The sequence below is a fragment of the Lathyrus oleraceus genome, chromosome 5 (assembly GCF_024323335.1).
Source record: "Lathyrus oleraceus cultivar Zhongwan6 chromosome 5, CAAS_Psat_ZW6_1.0, whole genome shotgun sequence".
In the NCBI taxonomy this organism is placed as follows: Eukaryota; Viridiplantae; Streptophyta; class Magnoliopsida; order Fabales; family Fabaceae; genus Lathyrus; species Lathyrus oleraceus.
Genome location: NC_066583.1, coordinates 421,188,343 through 421,209,498, shown reverse-complemented (window position 1 = coordinate 421,209,498; position 21,156 = coordinate 421,188,343). Strand labels below are relative to the sequence as shown.

General features: G+C 36.9%; 1 protein-coding gene across 1 annotated transcript; it reads right to left on the bottom strand.

The window, feature by feature from the left end:
- Positions 1-4,836: 4,836 nt before the first annotated feature.
- LOC127085186 (uncharacterized) lies at positions 4,837-6,740 on the bottom strand. Its single transcript, XM_051025742.1, has 3 exons — positions 6,279-6,740; positions 6,107-6,197; positions 4,837-6,019 (listed from the first exon to the last, which is right to left on the bottom strand). Exons 1-3 carry the CDS (start codon positions 6,704-6,706, stop codon positions 4,901-4,903), a joined length of 1,638 nt encoding a protein of 545 aa, XP_050881699.1. The 5' UTR covers positions 6,707-6,740; the 3' UTR covers positions 4,837-4,900.
- Positions 6,741-21,156: the final 14,416 nt, after the last annotated feature.

Below are 21,156 nucleotides of genomic sequence, written 5' to 3'. Positions count from 1 at the left end.
TTTCCCTTTGAACTTTAAATCAAGCATTGATCAAGGAGAAAATGGCAATATCCAGACATTATGAAGATCAAGGCATCAAATAAAGATATCTACATCCAAGCAAACAATTCCCATGACTAGAAATCTTCTTTATCTTCCCATGTATCAGATGAAATTTCCTTGATCAACTCAAAGTAAAGCATCAAACACAAAGTCAAAACATCAATTAGCATAAAGACAGGGTTATAGATGAATTCAAATAAGATCCCAAGACTTGCATCAGATGAAGGCTCAATTTACAATAACTTGGTCTCAAAATGTTGGCATTGGCCAAGTCCTTTTTGCACAGGGAGTGTTGCCTAATCCAAAGTCCAATAGTTCAGATCAAGATCAACAGTCCACCAGACATTTTTTAGGGTTTTTGTTGTTATTAAGTATTTTAAGGTCCCAAAACCACAAACAAAACCAAAATGCACAAACAGTATATACAATCACAAGATATGGCTCAAATGAGCAAAGTGAAAATGACATAAACATAAACAAGTTAAATGGAATGTAAATCACAATGAATGATAAATGACTGAAATTTAAATTTCCTAAAGTAAATGACTTGAAAGTAAACCAATATTAACAAGAATTAGGAAATGTTATCAAAGGTTAGTCAAGTGTTAGTGGGTTTTTTTTAGTTGATTAAGTCATTATTTGGAGAATGTAGCGGGGTATTCGTTACCATTAGAGATATTGACTAAATCTAAGGTAAACCATACAAGTCGAGTCGCCACCGCACTTCTATTTATCCAAAGGAATGGTTAGAAAGCGAACAAAAACCTAAAAGTTTTATCAAATCAAAAACTAGTAAAAATGTCAGAGATTTGGGTAAGGGGGTTGGTTATGCAATGGGAAGGTTTTAAGCACCCAAAACATCCTAGGTACTCCTAGGGAGCCCTTTTCATACTTGTTGTAAGGTTGGTATTTTGTGAAAATTTATTTGTGCAAACAATGATTGAAGAGATGAGCAGAGAATATACAAGTTTATTTACATTTTGTGTTTGGATGGATAAACCCATTGCCTACGTACCATCTTAAAAAAGATTAGGATCAAAACCTCGTAGTTCGGGGAAAAAATCTCAAAATGAGTTGGTGAATTGATTGGTCCAAAATCCTTAAGGTCTTTTGTTATCCAAGGGAGAAAACTCAACCTAAAACCACAAATCCACCATGTGAGGATAGCATCAACATGCTAGTGAGGGGTTAACCCTATAATAAGCATGGAAGACTCATTGTCCATCACTAAGGATATAGGTGAGTACTACATCTACCTCAAGGATAACTCAAACCTAATAGCTAAAAGTTATGAAAAAATTTACTTAAGAAAGTGGCCATTGAAACCACAAAAGTATTTGAATGAGTGGTATTTACCAATGAAAAGTATTTACAAAATATGATCAAAGTTGGTTTAGAAGTTCAATTCAAAATAAGTGTTATGAAAAGAAAGTTTGAAAATCAAAAGCATAAGGCTTAGGTTTCTAATGTTTGAAAACAAGTGTTAAATGTTTGCACAAAAAGTTTTGGCTTGGGTTAGAGTGGAGAGAAGAAGAAGAAAGGCTAAAGTCCTAATCATACAAGAGATAAGGGAAAAGAGAACAAGACCACAAATGGAGTTCCTCTCTTGAGATCATATTGATGATCCAAGTAGCTCCCATCCTTTGGAACATACAAGCAAAAATATAGTAAGCTCAAGCAATCAACAATCAATTTAGCTCTTGGAAAGTTCTTCAATGGCTCTTAGATCTCTCTCTCTTAGAAGCTCAATGGCAATGGTTCCTCACTTAGGCTCAATGTTGGGATCCCTAGCACAAGAACACACACATTAAAAAGTTCCATCAAACAATCAAGAATGAACAAGAAAGAGTTTAGAAATTGGTCCTTCCAAAGTTCTCTTTAGCATTTATAGCATTCTAAAGGCCCAATGCCTAGTTGCTCTTTGACTTTTATAGCACTCTAAAGTCTCAATGCCTAGTTGCTCTTCAAACTCCATTAGCTTGGGGAAGGTCCTAAAGTGTAAGTCCATTTGTCCATTTCTTTGCATTTGGTCAACAACAATCAAAACACAAACACAATGACACTAATATATACACAATTATATGCTCAAGTGAGCAAAAGGCAAATTGCATTAACATAAACATGTGCTCAAGTGAGCAAAGGGAAAAGCAAATGAATAATATGTGCAAGAATAGTAAATTGCATAAAAGTAAAGAGCAAGAATTTAATGTTAATAGTCAATGGTTAATGTTAGTAGTTAGTGTGCCATAAGGAAAATTTAACGCTATGTTAAGCAATCGTAATTGGACTTATGTAGAAGTCACAACTATCTGAGGCCGGTCAATAATAATATAGGCAACAACACAAGTTAGAAGTCTTGATTAGTGAACCAAGTTCCAACAACTTGCCATGGCAAAAAGAAGAAGACAAATGATCTTGTATTGGTTTAAGTCCTTTGCATGATTTAGGAAGCAATCTATCCTTAATGCAAAGCCATTCACTTGATCATTTGATCAAGATGAATTAGATTTGAATCAAGGAAGATTAAACCTCCCTAATCAATGCTAACTTATCAACATTTAACTCATTGATCTAGAAAGAAAAGAAGAAGAAGAAGAAGAAGAAGAAGAAGAAGAAGAAAAAGAAGAAGAAGAAGATGGATAATGGAAATGAAAAGAATAAAGTGCATTAAATGAAATGGAATGTCCCAATCATCAAGTGTTAACCAATGACATTGAGGATCATGGTCAACCTATCACAAACAGAAGTGGGATGAAGATTGGAAGTCAAGAAATGAACAAAATATTTTTGGCATTTTTAGTATTTGAAAATAAACTTGAATTAAAATATTAAAGAAAGGTCAAACTTCAAAATCACTTCAAATCAACTTTGGAAAGGCCAAGTGATTTATCCCAAGTTCAACAAGGTCAAACAAAGTTTGACAAAAAATTTCAGCATTTTTAAAAGTCAAAAACTATTTTTAATCAATTAAAAATGAATAAAAATAACCTAATTGAACTAAAATCTCAAATAAATCTCAAATCAATTGAAAAATTGATGATAATATTTTTCATAGATCCATCATCATTCAAATAGGTTGAGAAAATATTTTTATATTTTTTAAATATCAAAAACTATTTAAAATGAATTAAAAATAACCAGAAAAGAGAAAATTCACAAAAAATATCAAATGATAAAATAAAAAATATTAAAAATCATTTTTAGAAACTAGAATTAAAAATAGAAATAATGCAATTCGTCCCATATTTTTTGGAATTAAAATGAAAGAGTTATGAATTTTTGAAATAAAATGGAATTAAAGAAAATAAAACAGAAATTAAAAAAAATAGAAAAATCAGGAAGCGTTGGATGAGATTTCATTAATTGACGTGGAGGATCTAATGGCCATGGCATGCGCGCGCACCAAAGTCCTCAGTCAATGTGTATTACCCCAATTTTGACCCTGAATCGCCAATTCAATACATTCACCATAGCTATTGCATGTCTACATAGCATAACATGTATTCCATACCGCATAATGACTAGAATATCAGTCGAAATAAATTTTCGGATTTACAGACAGACCGGTCGAACTGATCCTCTAATGTACGTAAAATCAGCGGGCTAAAATTTTCAAGATCGATCTTGCAGACGTCAATTTTATTAATCTACGGTTCACGTAGTTTAACCTGACGTGCTCATTTTAATTTTTCGACTATTTTTTCAGTTGCATTTTGATCAGTCTGAGCCTTTTAACCGGTCAAACTTTATTTCAAAATTGGTTCAAACGTTGTATATTTCTAAGAAGTTTATTTCGTGCTGATCATTTGTGTGCATTCAGTTTTCTTTTTCGAACATTTTTGCATTTGATTTTTTTTAAATTTATATTAATCCTTTTTATGTTTTTTTTTCAAAATATAAAAAAATATTAAATAGAATTAAATAAGCACTCTTTTTTATCCACTGAAAAATATATATACTGTTTTTTTATTTACTATTAATTTATTTCTTTAGTTTTGTTACTGTTATATTTTACTATTAACATGTCACTTTGTTTTAATATTAATTAGTATTTAGTAATTAGTAATGTTATGTGTGTGTATTATTACCTTATTACTTTTCTAAATAAAATAATAAGAAGAAGAAAAGAAAGGGTAGATTGGATTTTTAGCAAAATCTAAGGTTGCAGTATAAAAAGGAGAATGTTGTGCAAAGAAAGGCGGACTAATCCATAACATACACACAGCCGCCACTCCCATTGTCTCTCTTTCTTGTGGACAGACCATACGCCACCGGCAACTCACAGCCATTCTGCGAATTTTTTTTTTAAATATCCAAAAATTTCAAAAAAATTTCAAAAATATCCAATTTTTCAAAATAATTACACAAATGGCCAAAATTGGCCATTTTTTACCCTTAGGCGCCACCCTAGTTGGCGCCTACCCTTAATGGGGAGGGCAAGTCGCCACTAGGGGTGGCGCCTATGCCCAAATCCATTTTTTTTTTTATTTTTTTTTTTTTTAATGTTTTTTTTAATGTTTTTTTTTTTTTTTTAATTTTTTTTTATTTATAAATTTATGTTTTTTATTAAGTATATTAATTTATGTTGACACATATATTTTGTCTAAATTTTTTTATTATATATATATATATATATATTAATTATATATATATATTAATTTATATATATATATATATATTATATAATTTATAAGTAATTAATATTATTTGTAAATTTTTGGAAAAAAAATTAATTATATATGTATAAAGATATGATAGACAATATTTTTAAAGATAAAGATAAAGATATAAAGATAATAAACAGAAAATATTTTTATTTAAATAATAAACAAGGCAAATATTACAAAGATATGATTAATCACATATGATGCGGTCCCTTGTACGATCCGCACGGGGGAGGTCTAGTTACTCGCCTAGACGGTTCACGTGGTGGTGGTGCTTCCCTATTACCACCCCTTGCCCTAACGCGCCCCCTTGCCGCTTGCCGTTGTGGTTTGGTCGAAGTCCCTTCAGTGCTGTAGGAAAGACGGGTCCCCTCTGCGCCCTCGAAGCTTTGTCTCGGTGGGACAAACTGACTACTGCTGGGTGCGCCCTCGAATTGTGGTCTTTGGTAGTTTAGGGTTGAATCGGGTTGGCCAAAGTGCAATGTTTGTTGTGGTGTGTAGTAGTCCTGTTGGTAGTCCTCTTGTATACCCGTGTCGGGGCTAGGTGGAGGACTGGAAGAGCTTGGGAAATTGCCGTGTTGGAATTGTTGGGATTGGTGGAAGTAGGGGGATTGATATTGTGGTAGGTGTTGGGACTGTTGATGGTGGTGGGAATGTTGAGTTTGTTGTTGGTAGTCTTCATGGTATTGGGATTGAGTTTGTGGTATGTATTGTTGATTTGCTTGGGGGGTGGACATGTGTTGTGGTTGTTGTTGTTGGTAATATGGTGGTGGTGGTTGTTGTTGGTAATAAGGTGGTGGTGGTTGTTGTTGGTAAAATGGTTGTGGTGGTTGTTGTTGTTGGTAATAAGGTGGTGGTTGTTGTTGTTGGGAATACTGTGGTGGTTGTTGTTGTTGGAAATATGGCTGTTGCATCCGGGGATCGTCCAAATAGAACGGGTCAGACACAATCATTTCTGGATTGGTATTTGCTCTATACCATTCCACATATTCCCTTGTCGGCTTCATTTCGTTGGGCGCCACCGGAAATTGTAGAACATAGTGGGCACGGTCTTTCCACATTTTTCGAAACTCCTTAGCAAATTCCTTCCAATTTTGGGCATACCACTGGTGGCTGACTTTTTTTAGATGCCAAGGTTCCATGGACATTGGGGGGCCTGGGATGTCTTGATGCATTCCGAATTGAAGCTTGACACGGTCACTTTGGTGCATCTCCACAGTGGTGAACCGCATTATGGCCGTTTTTGCTGTCCAAACAGCTGCATCTTCGGGGTTTGGTTGATGTTCCAATCCCAAATATGGCCTCCAAATAAACTGCAAAGAAAAAAGTAAATATGTTATTTATCGATAATGCATGACATTAATAAATCAGTTAGAAGTTGAGTGATTTAGTGGTAATACATCCTGTGCTCGGAGACGATCCAACAGTTGACGATAAAATATAATTTTATTTTTGGGGGTAAGACTGTAATCCAGTCCGGTTGTAATGAACCTAAACAAAAGAAGATAAATAATATTAGTTACAAATATTTATAGAATAAATATACAAAATGAAATAAGATCATAAATTTACCTAGTTGCGTAGGGGAAGGAGTAGTCATTAGGATTTTCTGGGGCTAGCCTCGGCAATCTCCACCACCCCCATGTTTGAAGCAAAAAAGAACATCCAGAAAATGTACAGTGCTCATTTTGTGCATTTTTACACAAAGAGCTATATAGGAATGCTAATACTGCAGAACCCCAACTATATGTGCTTATTCTATCAATGTCCCCGAGCAAACTCAAGTACATAAAATTTATGCTATTTCCCGTCCCTTCGGGAAATAGCAAGTTCCCAAACAATAGCATAATGTAAACCCGGGTTTTTATGACTTTTTCTTGTTCGGAGGATTCCTCAGTCAAAGTTATGGAGTCGTGGTACAATTGTAGGCTAGATAATTTAATACCCTGACCCCTTGCTTTGGCAGACCCCTCACCCTCGACCAGATCTACCCCCAACATTTCAACACATATTTGGTTAGGCTGTTGAACATTTCCGGTGACAGGCTTACCATCTATTCTAAGATCTAAAAGCATGTACACGTCCTCTAATGTGACGGTACATTCACCAGTTGGTAGGTGAAAGGTGTGTGTCTCAGGTCTCCAACGTTCACACAGAGCCAAAATGAATTTGGCATCAATGGTGGCATTTACGACATGCATTACATGACCGAAACCCGCACGCTCTATGTAAGGTACGCACCATGGGTCTGGATAAGGCATTGGGTGTGAACGTTGACGAAATTTCTTGGGATCCTTTAAAAACAAACAATATAAAAAATTATTATATTGGACTTTTAAAAAACTAACTACAAACATACGAAAGAGGCAATGTTCAAGAAAAACTTACGAATGAGGCAATGTTTGCCCTAGTTCCTCTGTGTTCTTGGCCCATGGTAAGAAGCGACATGACTGCAATGTAGGAAGAAGCTTGGTGGATGAGAAGTTTCGCCTGAGTTCTCTGAATAAAAGTGTTAGTGGTAGATGAAAACTTGCAAGAATGACCCTCTATTTATACTCTTTTTCAAGTAAACTGAATATGCAAAAATGTGACAAGTGTAAGGCATGCGTGGTAGTGTTGGCATGCATTGGTGGAATCTGATGATGCAGAAACGTGACAAGTGTGAGGCATGCGTGGGAATCTTGCAGAATAGGTGCAGACTACGTGGCAGTGTTGGCATGCATAGGTGCAGACTAGGTGGGAGTTGTCTTGTCTTGGGGAAGACTTGGTGGAATCTGATGATGCAGAAACGTGACAAGTGTGAGGCATGCGTGGGAATCTTGCAGAATAGGTGCAGACTACGTGGCAGTGTTGGCATGCTTAGGTGCAGACTAGGTGGGAGTTGTCTTGTCTTGGGGAAGACTTGGTGGAATCTGATGACGCAGAAACGTGACAAGTGTGAGGCATGCGTGGGAATCTTGCAGAATAGGTGCAGACTACGTGGCAGTGTTGGCATGCTTAGGTGCAGACTAGGTGGGAGTTGTCTTGTCTTGGGGAAGACTTGGTGGAATCTGATGACGCAGAAACGTGACAAGTGTGAGGCATGCGTGGGAATCTTGCAGAATAGGTGCAGACTACGTGGCAGTGTTGGCATGCTTAGGTGCAGACTAGGTGGGAGTTGTCTTGTCTTGGGGAAGACTTGGTGGAATCTGATGATGCAAAAATGTGACAAGTGTGAGGCATGCGTGGGAATCTTGCAGAATAGGTGTCACACTGTACAGGTCAGATGAGAAGTTAAGTGTCACAGAGATAGTAGAATCCAATTTTAGCTTTGATATCCCCCAATAATTTATTTAACGGTTGAAATTTGACTTTCAAATATTTATTATTGTGGTGTATATGTGTTATAAATTAGCTTTTAATTATTTTATGTTTTATTACAACTTTAAATTGAATACTTCATTTAGTTACGCCATACTAATTGGCGTATATGTGTTATAAAAGTAGAAAAAGTCCAAAACACCTGCATGGGATAGGTTGGAATGCATTAGTACAGACTAGGTGGGAGTGTTGCATTCAAGGGTGTGACACGTGTAAGGCATGCGTGGGAATCTCTGAGAGTTGGTGGTGAAGACTTGATGGGGAACAGGCATGCATGGGAATCTCTGAGACTATGTTCAGGCTAGGTGGATAGGTTGGAATGCATTAGTACAGACTAGGTGGGAGTGTTGCATTCAAGGGTGTGACACGTGTAAGGCATGCGTGGGAATCTCTGAGACTTGGTGGTGAAGACTTGATGGGGAACAGGCATGCATGGGAATCTCTGAGACTATGTTCAGGCTAGGTGGATAGGTTGGAATGCATTAGTACAGACTAGGTGGGAGTGTTGCATTCAAGGGTGTGACACGTGTAAGGCATGCGTGGGAATCTCTGAGAGTTGGTGGTGAAGACTTGATGGGGAACAGGCATGCATGGGAATCTCTGAGACTATGTTCAGGCTAGGTGGATAGGTTGGAATGCATTAGTACAGACTAGGTGGGAGTGTTGCATTCAAGGGTGTGACACGTGTAAGGCATGCGTGGGAATCTCTGAGACTTGGTGGTGAAGACTTGATGGGGAACAGGCATGCAATCTTCACACACAATATCTTCACAGCAATCTTCACACACATATCTTCACAGCAATCTTCAGTAAGATTCTTGCAGTATAAATATTCACACACATTTTCGCAAAGGTATTCACAATATCTTCACAGCAATCTTCACAAAACCTTGAAAATATCTTCACAAAACCTTCACAAAACCCTCACAAAACCTTCACAAAACCTTCACAAAACCTTCACAAAACCTTCACAATGTCTTCACAAAACATGTCATCTTCTTCACAATACAAAGTCAAAGCTCACGTCAACGGTGAGACTTATGAATATGATAAGTCTGGCTTCCTATTTAGAAACACCGAATGCACTCGGTTTTGTCTAAATAGAGGAGCTGACTTCTCTTATCTGAAAAGGAAGATTGAGTCCAAACTAAGACAACCCGTGTCCCAAATTTTTTATCAACAACCTTTTTTTTCAGAAAACAACTCTGTCAAGTTTTATAAGTCATTGATTCAAAATGACATGGAGACACAATACATGCTTCGTAACCATGAGTACTCTGGTTACGACTACATAGTGTTGTACATTGTGTTGGAACAACCTCAACCAACTCAGAATATTCAATCACAGGTTATTGATCCTGTGATTGATGACGAACAAGATGCTGAGCACCACGTTGAAGACGATGTGGTTGATGATGCTGAAGACGTGGTTGATGACTTGGTGAACCGTCATTCTGAAGACGAAGACCAACCTCAAATACCTATAGCGCAACGCTACTCACCTCCTGCGCACTTCACAACACTTAACTTGGGCGAGGATGAGCCCTCATCAGATATGTTCTACAACCCATATATGAGGTCTGATGAGGACTTAAAGAAGGGTGACCAATTTCGGACCAAGGAAGAGTGTCTGTTAGCAATAAAGAACTGGCACTTGAAAAATTGTGTTGACTACGATGTTATCAAATCAAATCCGGAAAGATACGTTATTGAATGCAAAAATCCGGAGTGTGGATATAGGTTGATGGCATCGTACAAGAAGAAGCATAACGCGTGGGTGATAGGGTCAATATCTCAAGCTCACATTTGCGTCAACACCAACATGGCACAGGATCATCGCAAACTTAGCCATGACATGATCTGCCATTCCATATTACCTCTAGTTGAGGCTGACCCGTCACTGAAGGTCAAAACAATTATCTCCCATTGTGTGGCTGTTTTCAAATATACACCGTCATACAGAAAGGCTTGGTTAGCAAAAACCAAGGCAATTGAACTGGTGTACGGTAACTGGGAGGAATCATACAAACAACTACCACGCTACCTGGCTGCACTACGATTGTATTCACCTGGGACGGTTACTATAATGGAGACCTTGCCTGCACAATCCCCTGACGGAACTCGTCTAGAAGGTAATGGAATTTTCCATAGACTTTTCTGGGCATTCCGTCCATGCATCATCGGGTTCACATTCTGCAAACCACTTGTTCAAGTCGATGGAACTTGGCTGTATGGGAAATACAAAGGATCGTTACTGATGGCGGTCGCACAAGATGGCAATTCAAATATTTTCCCAATAGCCTTTGCATTGGTGGAAGGAGAAACGGCAGCTGGTTGGAGTTTCTTCCTTAAGAATCTTCGAACGCACGTGACTCCACAAGCTGGCATCTGCGTTATTTCTGACAGGCACGCCTCAATAGACAGTGCATACAATAATCCAGCAAATGGCTGGCATGACCCCCCGTCTACCCATGTCTACTGCATCAGGCATATTGCACAAAATTTTATGCGGGAGTTCAAGGATAACTTTTTGAAGCAACATTTGATAAACGCGGGGTACGCATTAAACCAGCCTGGATTCCAATACTATCGCCGGGAAATAGTGTTGGCAAATTCTGATGCAGGGAGGTGGATTGATAATATCGACAGAGCGAAGTGGACTAGATCGTACGACGATGGGGTGAGGTGGGGCCACATGACAACAAATCTTGTGGAATCAATGAACGGCGTGTTTAAGGGCATACGTAACCTCCCGGTAACCGCATTGGTGAGTGCGACCTATTTTCGGATGGCAACGTTGTTCGTAACAAGGGGCAGGCGCTGGAATGAAGTGTTGCAGACGAGTCAGGTTTATAGTGAAGCCTGCATGAAGTTTATGAGGCAGGAATCCGCCAAAGCCAGCAGCCATCGGGTTACGGAGTTCGACCGCCATGGCCACACTTTCAGTGTCAAGGAAACAATTGACCACAACCAAGGGCTGCCCAGACAAGAGTATAGGGTCCTAATACCAGACCGTTGGTGCGACTGTGGTCAATTTCAGGCGTATCGTATGCCTTGTTCCCATGTCATTGCAGCGTGTTCACACAGCCACTTCGATGCATTATCGCTAGTGTCTCCAATCTACAAAGTTGCAACATTGCTCAATGTATACGACAATCCCTTTCCGGTGGTAGCATTGGAGGCGTATTGGCCAGAGTATGACGGGGAAATTGTTTGGCACAACGAATCGATGCGGCGGAATAAAAGTGGTCGCCCAAATAGCAGGCGCATTAGAACTGAAATGGACGTCGCAGAGAAAATGCAGAGGAAGTGTAGCATATGTAGACAACTAGGGCATAATAAGAACAAATGTCCATATCGTGGATCTAGTTCCACAACTTAGTTTTCACTTTCATAAATCTGTGTACCAAAATCATTTTAAATTAAAGTTTACTTTTTATTCCAAATAGAAGATGACACTTGAACAACAAACACAAACATCTAACATTACAACACCAATTACTAAAACAAAAACAAATACTGGAACAAAAACAAGTACTAAAACAAGAACAAGTACTAGAACAATAACAAATACAACAACAACATGACAAACAACCATTAAAATCTAAGAAATTACAACAGTTAACACTATGTCGTCTGATCCATGCATCATTTGGATGCAATCAATGTCGCTTTCAACTTCAACCCACCAGCGTATCGTTTCTCCAGTTTCAAATGAGAACCTTGTTCTAAGCCTCTGAATCCTTCTGATGACTTCACCAGGTTGGTAATCTCCCTCTAACCAAGACATCAAGGACCTTTTTAGTTGGTCCAACGAACGGATGTTCCAAAATTTCATCTCCATTGGGGGTTTCAAAGGCGAGAAAATAACATGCCCATCCCTTTTTAAGATTACTGGTTCAGGATCCGGGCGCCTTGATGATGTTCGCTGCCATGACGACGGTCTTGGGGATGCCATGAACTCAACTTGATACAGAAGGTGGTACGAAACAGTGTTGAAGAAAATGCAAGGAAATAACACTTTATTTATAGGAAAAGATCTGGGTTGTACACCAGTCTACCTAACCCTAATTCTCCCAAAAATTTATAAATAATATTATTTACTTATAAATTAAATTAATATATATATATATATATATATATATATATATATATATATATATATATATATATATATATATATATATATATATATATATATATATATATATATATATATATATATATATATATATATATATATATATATATATATATTGTATATAATATTAATTAATGTGTATAATATTAATTGTTTATAAATTAAATTATATATATATATATATAATTATATATATATAAATTAATATATATATATATATATCTTGTAATAATTTTATTTATATATAAGTGTTAATATAAATTAATATAATTTATAAAAAAAATATATTTATCAAATATCTAATATTTAAATAAAAAAAATTAAAAAAAAAAATTAATAAAACATTTAAAAAAAAAAAAAAAAAAAAAAAAAAAAAAAAAGGGATTGGGCATAGGCGCCACCCCTAGTGGCGACTTGCCCTACCCATTAAGGGTAGGCGCCAACTAGGGTGGCGCCTATGTACACAATTAGGGCAAATTTTGCCCATTTGTGTAATTTTTTTGAAAAATGGGTTAATTTTGAAATTTTTTTTAAAATTCTGGATATTTAAAAAAAAAATTCCCATTCTGCCACCGAAAATCACCGTGACCCAGCCTCCACGTTCCGCTGCGCATCGCCTTCGACTCTACACCGACCTGCACTGGACGATGCTCATGACTGCACCTTTTTGACTACCAACTCCACCGTTGTTTTCTTCATACATATCGGTAACCTTTTTTTTTTCTAATCCCTTTTGAATACTTGTTTTCTTTTTTGTTGTCATTTGATTTTATGCCATGAGTGTTTTTTGGTTTGAGATGATTAAAAAAAATTTACATGAGAGAAACATAGAGATAGTATGAAAAAGATGAGGTTGTATTTTTCAGTTTGAGTTAATATACATGCATACTGTTAGTTTATGTTTATAAATATAAATGTTTGTTTTAAGTTTTTTTTTCCTATTATATATTATATATGTATACTGTTAGTTTATGTTTATAAATATAAATGTTTGTTCTAAGTTTTTTTTTCCTATTATATATGTATACTGTTAGTTCATGTTTATAAATATAAATGTTTGTTCAAACTTTTTTCCCAAATATATCCATATATTATTTGCCGGCGTGTTGTATATATAAGTTCAGTTGCCGGCGGGTTGTATATATAGGTTAGTTGAAATTCTCACCTGTATGATTGAGCCTGTTATATACATAAGTTTCAACTTAAGTTTGTATATAGATATGCATGTGCATTTGTGTGAGTACTGTATACATTGTTTTTTTTAGAGTTTCATATGAATATATAAAGTTTCTATTCTAAGCTTTTAATATCTTCACAATATTGTTTTTTTAAAAGTTCTATACATATATCAATAAAATATTTGTTCTAACTTTTTTTTTCATGCATATGTACTGTTGTTTATGAGTTATATATATATATATATATATATATATAATATATATATATATATATATATATATATATATATATATATATAATATATATATATATATATATATATATATATATATATATATATATATATATATATATATATATATATATATAATTTTAGTGTGTTAACATTGTTTTCATTATTTTAAAATTATTTATTAATTTAATTATATTGTTTCTATTATTTTAATTATTTGTTAATTTTATTTTATTAATTTCAAATGTTAGAATTAGGGCTATAATCCATAAGTTATTGGACCCTCTTTTCTTTTACTAGCTTATATCCACATTCGACAAAATGTATCCCCCTCCCATTTTTTCAAATACCTTTGTAAGTCGATTGCTCATAGCATCGCCATCAACCTCACATGGCTTACTCTTGGGCCTTCTTACAATGAGACAGTTCTCTTGCACTTACACTCATACATTGCATTATTTGTTGTTTGGGCCCGATTTAATTATTCCAGTACTTCAAATCCCCATTTGACAAAATGTACCCTACTCCCCCGATGTGTAATAATTTTACTACTTTTCATTTCTTTATTTGTTTGACTGTTTAGTTAGCTACTAACACAAGAATAAAATCAACCATTTCCAAAAAAATCAAAAAAATAATGACTCGATCCAATGTCGAGTATTTTCTCAATAAACAAATCAATTCATTTCTTCCCCCCATTCTATTCCATTTCTTTCAAAAAAAACTTCATCAAATGCTTGATCCAACGTCAAGCCATTTTTCATAATCAAAAATAAAAAAAAAAATATTAATTCATATTCAAGACCTTTTCAATAAAGATGGAAATGGAACGTGGTGTATACCACGCACTCCTGAGACTAGGGTTCGAGATGGATGTCTCGCCTACCCTAGATCTCGCCATCATCCTAATTTATCCACTTTGTTTTCTCTCAAACACTCATTCAAATATTTCTCTTAAACGTCCATCAATGCTTGATCTAGTGTCAAGCCACTTTTCATAACAAAAACTCAAAAATACTTAATTCCATTATTAAACACTTTTCAATAAATATGGAAATGGAACATGGTGTATACCATGCACTCCTGAGATTAAGATTCGAGGCGGATGCCTTGCCTATCTTAGCTCTCGCCATCATTTTAAATTGTTTTCTCCAAACCCTTTCTCAATCAAACCTCAAAAACACTTAATGTTTATTAAACATTTTTGCAAATAAGATGGAAATGGAACGCGGTGTATACCACGCACTCCTGAGACTAGGATTCGAGATGGATATTTCGCTCATCCAAGTTCTCGCCATTACTCAAAACACATCAAACCAATCAATTTCTTTTTCTCGCCGCCATGCGATTAACCCTTCAAACCTTTTCTCAAACGAAAGGTACTTTGTTTCAAAACAATGCAAGGCAATGTTTTTCCACCCGTTTTGGGTAGTCCAACAATGTTTTCATCGATTTGACACAAAGTAGCTTTCGCTAAAATCGACCAACAAACAAACATTTTTCTACCCAGAACTACGTAAGCCTTGATTTCTCTGTTGAGATACGTAGGAGCAGGATTTGTAAATCTTGTCAGGCCCACTAATAAAAAACTTAGGTTTAGTCCTTCGTTGAAAAATCCAAAAATATTCTCCTTTCTTATATTCTTTCTTTCCCACCTAATAACTTGAAAAGCCTAACATTTCAACTAACATTAATGCACACAACTGACCTAATGGTTCCCGTTGAGTACAACGGACGTGAGGGGTGCTAATACCTTCCCCTTGCGTAATCGACTCCCGAACCCTGATTTGGTTACGATGACCAATATCATTGTCGTTTTGTTTTAGGTTTTATCGATATTTCCCCTTTTCTTTTTAGGAATAAATAAAGTTCGGTGGCGACTCTGTTCAGTCCATCATTGCGAGCGTGCGATCGCATTTCGCTTTAGGTCTTTCTCTCATTTTTTATATGAGGTACGACACAATGCAACCACACACTGAATTAAAATAAGTCATATCATCCAAGGGCCACGATTCAAATTGGAAACATGATCAAACGGTCCACATGTGATCTGGCAATGAGACGGTGGCCAGCGCCACCGTCTTCTCCGGTGAGCTCCGGCGAGGGCCAAAAAACACAGAGGTTCAAATGCTCACCAAAATGGACGATCTAGGCACCATTCGAAAGAGGAAGTGATGTACATCACTCCTATACCACTCACTTCCACTCTAGATTCCTATCAAGAGAGAAACCAGAGATGGAAGCTTGATGGTGTTCATCATGAACTTGCTCGATTTTAAAAATTAAACACTCAGCAATGATACCTCTATAGGGAGGACTTCAGACAACACAATATCAAGTTCAATGGATCAAAGAAATAGGAGATTCGAAGCAAAAAACAGTTGATAAAAACCTTTGGATTGTGAAGCTTTGAGTCCCTTTCCTTGGCTCCTTTTGCAAAACAGAACTTCAGTGGATCAAATGATGAAGGTTTAGGAACTTTAGATCTGGAAATTCAACCAAATGCAATTAAATTTCAGATCTGAATTTTTGAAGAAAGATGAACTTAGTTCCTTTGGTATGGTTGAGGATTCACTCTTGCAGCATTTCAGGCGCCCTTAGGTTGGAGAATTATGAAGCATAGCACATGTATTTATAGCTGGAAATGGCTGAACAAGTGAGTTTACTCGTGTGCATGGCAAATGGATTTCTTCTTGCATGGGCTTGTATGATCATGTGGAAGGCCCATTGGAGATTGGAATGACCTGCTGAGCTCATGTGAATTGAAAATGAACGTGTACATTGAGTATAAACAGCTCATGCATGACAATTTGAATTGAATTTTACAAAATGCATTAAATCTTCATGCCTTCGAAAATGGTGCTTCCAAACTCCAAATGCTACCTTATGAGTAATGGTTAGAAAGCTCATTGCATAAGGAACAAATGATATGTTGATCAAAATTTCAATTGGACCTTGGAAATTAGTGAATTTTGAGTTTAAAGTGTAAGGTGCAAAACATGCATAAGTGAAGTTTCCAAATTTGGCCAATGTTCAAGCCCATCTGTCTCAATGAAGCAAGCTCCAAATGATAAAACCTCCAACATGCAAGTTGTAGATATTTTCAAGAAAATCAATTTGGACTTATATTTTGCATCATTTGGATTTTTAATGAAGAAGTTATGGGCACTTGAAGTTGGACTTTTTTCCATTTCGATGCATTTGGTCCAAAGTGACCTATAATGTTTTGCATTATCACATGTATTTATTTTGAGATTTTGAAATTTTGCTCAACATAACATTTTAATTAGACACACTAAGCTTTCCAATGGATTTTGTTCCACCTCAAAATCATAAAAAATGAGTGAGTTATGTTCTTGGGAAGTTGACCCAAAATTAGGGTTTTAGTCAAAATGACCTATAATGTCTTGGAATGAATGATGATCTTCCAAGCTTCAAATCCAATTTTGATGTACATGAAAGTTGTTCATATTGTCCTTAAGAAAAGTTTTGCTTTTGGGATCATCTCCATTTGACCAACACACAAAAATTTAGGTCTCAGTGCATTTCAAAATAGTCAGATGAATTGATTGATCAACTTCTCAAGTCCACAACTCATATCTTGATGAATTGATGATTGAGGATACTCAAATAAGTTTAAATATGCATGAAATGATGAATTAAAAAATTTCCCTTGATTGTATTTGATCATGGGCTGAGGTTGCTTCATGAGCAAGGCACCCTTGGTACATAGATGAATTAGGGTTTCCTTGGGACACAAACCTCAAAACCTTTGACTTGCTTTGATCAAAATGATGAATTAAGATACTAGGGAGGCATATTTGATGGATGAAAGCTTTGGGAACCATTGCCATGCTTGCCTTCATCTTCTCTTGGCCATATCATTGCACAAAGGATCACCTAGAAGCTTTTAGATCTTGTGACTGCTCAAGCTACAAACAAAAGATGTTAGTGACATATTTTTGTGCTTTTGGTTAGTAAACAAAAATGAGAAAAGCAATAATATACAATTCAAGCATGCTTGGTGATCTCAAACCACTCACAAGAGGTCCCACCCAAAGGCAAGGGGAACAAAGATGCTTATGATCCTTGAGGCTTTGCAAATGCAATGTTATGATGCCATGAGGGATCTTAGGGCCAAAATTGGGGTCTTACATATGCCCCTATTTAAGGTCATTCTAGTCGGAGAAGTGAAGGTTAAAATCTTCATCTCGACGAGGTAGAATGGGCTTAAATAATAACAAAGAGACGGATTTTGGTCCCTGAGAGACCTCACGATACAGATGTATGTATGAAAATGGTAACACTCTGTGGGGATATGTGTCCACAAAGAAAGGAAGAAACCATGAACAATTGAAAATCCGCTGGAGTAACATACTCATAAATGAGACAGAGACTCTAGGGACTTTTTCTGGGGGTAAAGGGACAAAAATGCGTGAGCAGGTCACGACTTGAAACTTGCTGAGAGACACGAAGGAAATCCATGAAATAAATTAATGGAAGAACTCGAGCTGACTCAAAGATGCATGTATTGGGGAACATGCCAATACAACAAAAATTTATCCGTAACAGATACTTCGGAGAAAAATCCGGACTCAGGTTGGGAGAATCCACTAGGGGACTTTGCTAGGGAAACACCCAAACAAGACTCCTCTGGGGAAGCAACGGGATGAGGTATTACTGGTTACTGGGTAATAAGCTCAAAGAGACATGTGATCTGAACACCGGTATAAGGGTGAGAGAACATCATGCTCGGGAAGAATGAATATCTAAGACCGGTATAAAGGTGAGAGATATCAAACATCCGAAATCATCTGAGGAAGACCTGGAATGGTATATTTCAGCTCAGGAAAATCCGACACCACAAGGGACAAAAAGTCATAATAGGGAGTAGGGAGGAAGAAACACCAGGGATACCGGTTAATGGGCATATAATAGGTGACCAACCAAAGCGTGAATTGGGAAATATTACCAAGACACTCATCATCCAAAAAAGGGATAAAAGCAAACTCGATTATAGGATGGTCATTCGATTCCACAAAAGGGATATGAATCTTACTCGACTGGGGAAGAGAAAAAAACTTCGACCAAAAAGTGCATGGGATATACTATTTATTACCGTCAGAACATAGATAGCATACTCGCATGGAAGATTATCCACAACCGGTTACTGGGTTAATAAAGGATAAATCGACCGAAAAGAAAAGGACATCGGGATACCGAATACTAGGTATATAATGATGACCAATCCAGGGGAGAAACAAACATTACCAACAAAGGGTAAATGAGAGATGACTCACTGGGGATACATTGACAAAGGGAACGATCCAGGAGACATATCACCGGTTACTAGGAGATATGCTCAAAAAGAAAGGAGTGAAGGAATATCAATACCGAATATTGGATAAAGATAACTGTCAAGAAGGGGATTACATCTACCGAATATTGGGTAGAAAACCACGGGAAAGTAACCGTCATCGGTTAGGATGAACAAAAAGGTTAACTCTGCCAGGGGATAAAACAGGGTTTACAACTACCGGTATGAGGGTAGAAAACTACAGACTCCGCAGGGGAAAAGATGGATAATTACTGGTTAATGAGCAACTATTCATCTAGACCACGGGGAAGTGCAGGAAACAGACATAAGAGGCCAATCTAGGATCAAACTAGATAGGCACGATGAAACAAGGCTTGTCCCTATGAGGATATAACTCAATGGGGAATTCCATCCCAATATAATACCCTCAAACAAAAGATAACAAACAAAGATATATGGCAAATAATGCGTCATGAATATTAGAATGTTATCACTATGCATATATGCATGGTTTATGTATGATGAATGCTGACAAACAGACATTTCTAACACAAACAGGTCCAACGAACAATACGCAACATCCGGTACCACATCTCAAGCGAGAAAGCCAAGACAACAAAGATCTCTGCAGGGGATAAAACAGTCATTCCAGTTGAGAACATGATCACGGCGACTTCACTGGAGAAACTAACAAAGGGGATGAGGGATCCTTGTGGGAATAAAAACACCAACCAGAAGCTTCCAAAGGTCAATCAAATATTATCCCTACCCAGGATCTCATCTGCTGAGGAGGAAAGGGAGCTACATATCTTTAACACACACTCATCTCGGGAGAGGAAACCACACAAAGGTTTCGGAGGAAGAGGATACAAACATGCCAGGAATATGAACAAATGTCTTACCCTGTCGAGAATCTTACCATCCTTGCGAGAGCACTGAAGACATCCCTAGTATCCCTTCATAAATGCGAATGTTCACTTTGTTTAAAAACAAATTATGAAAACTTTAAACAATGATATTTCTCAATTAAAACATGCAAACATTTGTTGAATAGAAACAAATAAGAGTGTAAATAATTGGATAAAGGCTCAAAATTTATTTGATGGAATGGAAGTCTGCAAATGGCAAGACTCCATAGATCATTACAAATTTGAAATTGGTGATATATATTGGAAAGGGCTACATTGAATATAATGACCATTTCTCTACCAATTCTGAATCCGATGTATTTGAAGCTTCAGTTGATGATGAATGAGCGAGAATCTCTGACGGATGACAGTTTATAGAACAAAGTCTTGTCAGGATGCAGTTACTTGCCAAATCCCTATTTTTTTTCCTAGATTGCCCCAGGGTGAGGTACTCAATTTAGCGGGATACATATATTCAATTTTTTATGTCTCTAACTTTTGCCTGGATCTCCCTTTCGGGTTTTAAATCCACCGAGACGCTCATTTTTGCCTAAGCCGCCCTTTCGGGTTTTGAACTTAGCGAGCTATTCTGTTTTTATTTTTAGGCGAAGTATTTCTTGACTGCATCTGAATTCACAAGACGAGTGAAATCCTCCTCATCCATAGTTCTAAGTATCAACGCACAACCTGAAAAGGCTCTCTTGACAACATATGGACCTTCATAGTTTGGAGTCCACTTGCCCTTGGAATCGGGCGAGAAAGACAAGACTTTCTTGAGCACAAGGTCACCTTCTCGAAACACACGAGGCTTGGCCTTCTTATCAAAGGCTTTCTTCATCCTTTGCTAATATAACTGGCCGTGGCACATGGCAGTCAATCTCTTTTCTTCTCTCAGATTCAACTGGTCATAACGACTTTGAACCCATTCAGCATCAGTCAACTTGGCTTCCATCAAAACTCTCATTGATGGGATCTCCACCTCTACTGGGAGCACCGCCTCCATGCCATAAACAAGAGAGAAAGGGGTTGCCCCTGTTGCAGTGCGGATAGAAGTACGATATCCATGCAAAGCGAATGGCAGCATCTCATGCCAATCTTTATACGTAACAACCATCTTCTGGATAATCTTCTTGATATTCTTATTAGCAGCTTCAACAACCCCATTCATCTTGGGTCTGTAAGGAGAAGAATTATGATGCGCAATCTTGAACTCGCTACACAGCTCTTTCATCATCTTGTTGTTCAAGTTAGATCCATTATCAGTAATGATCTTATCTGACACACCATACCGGCATATGTGTTAATTCTTGATA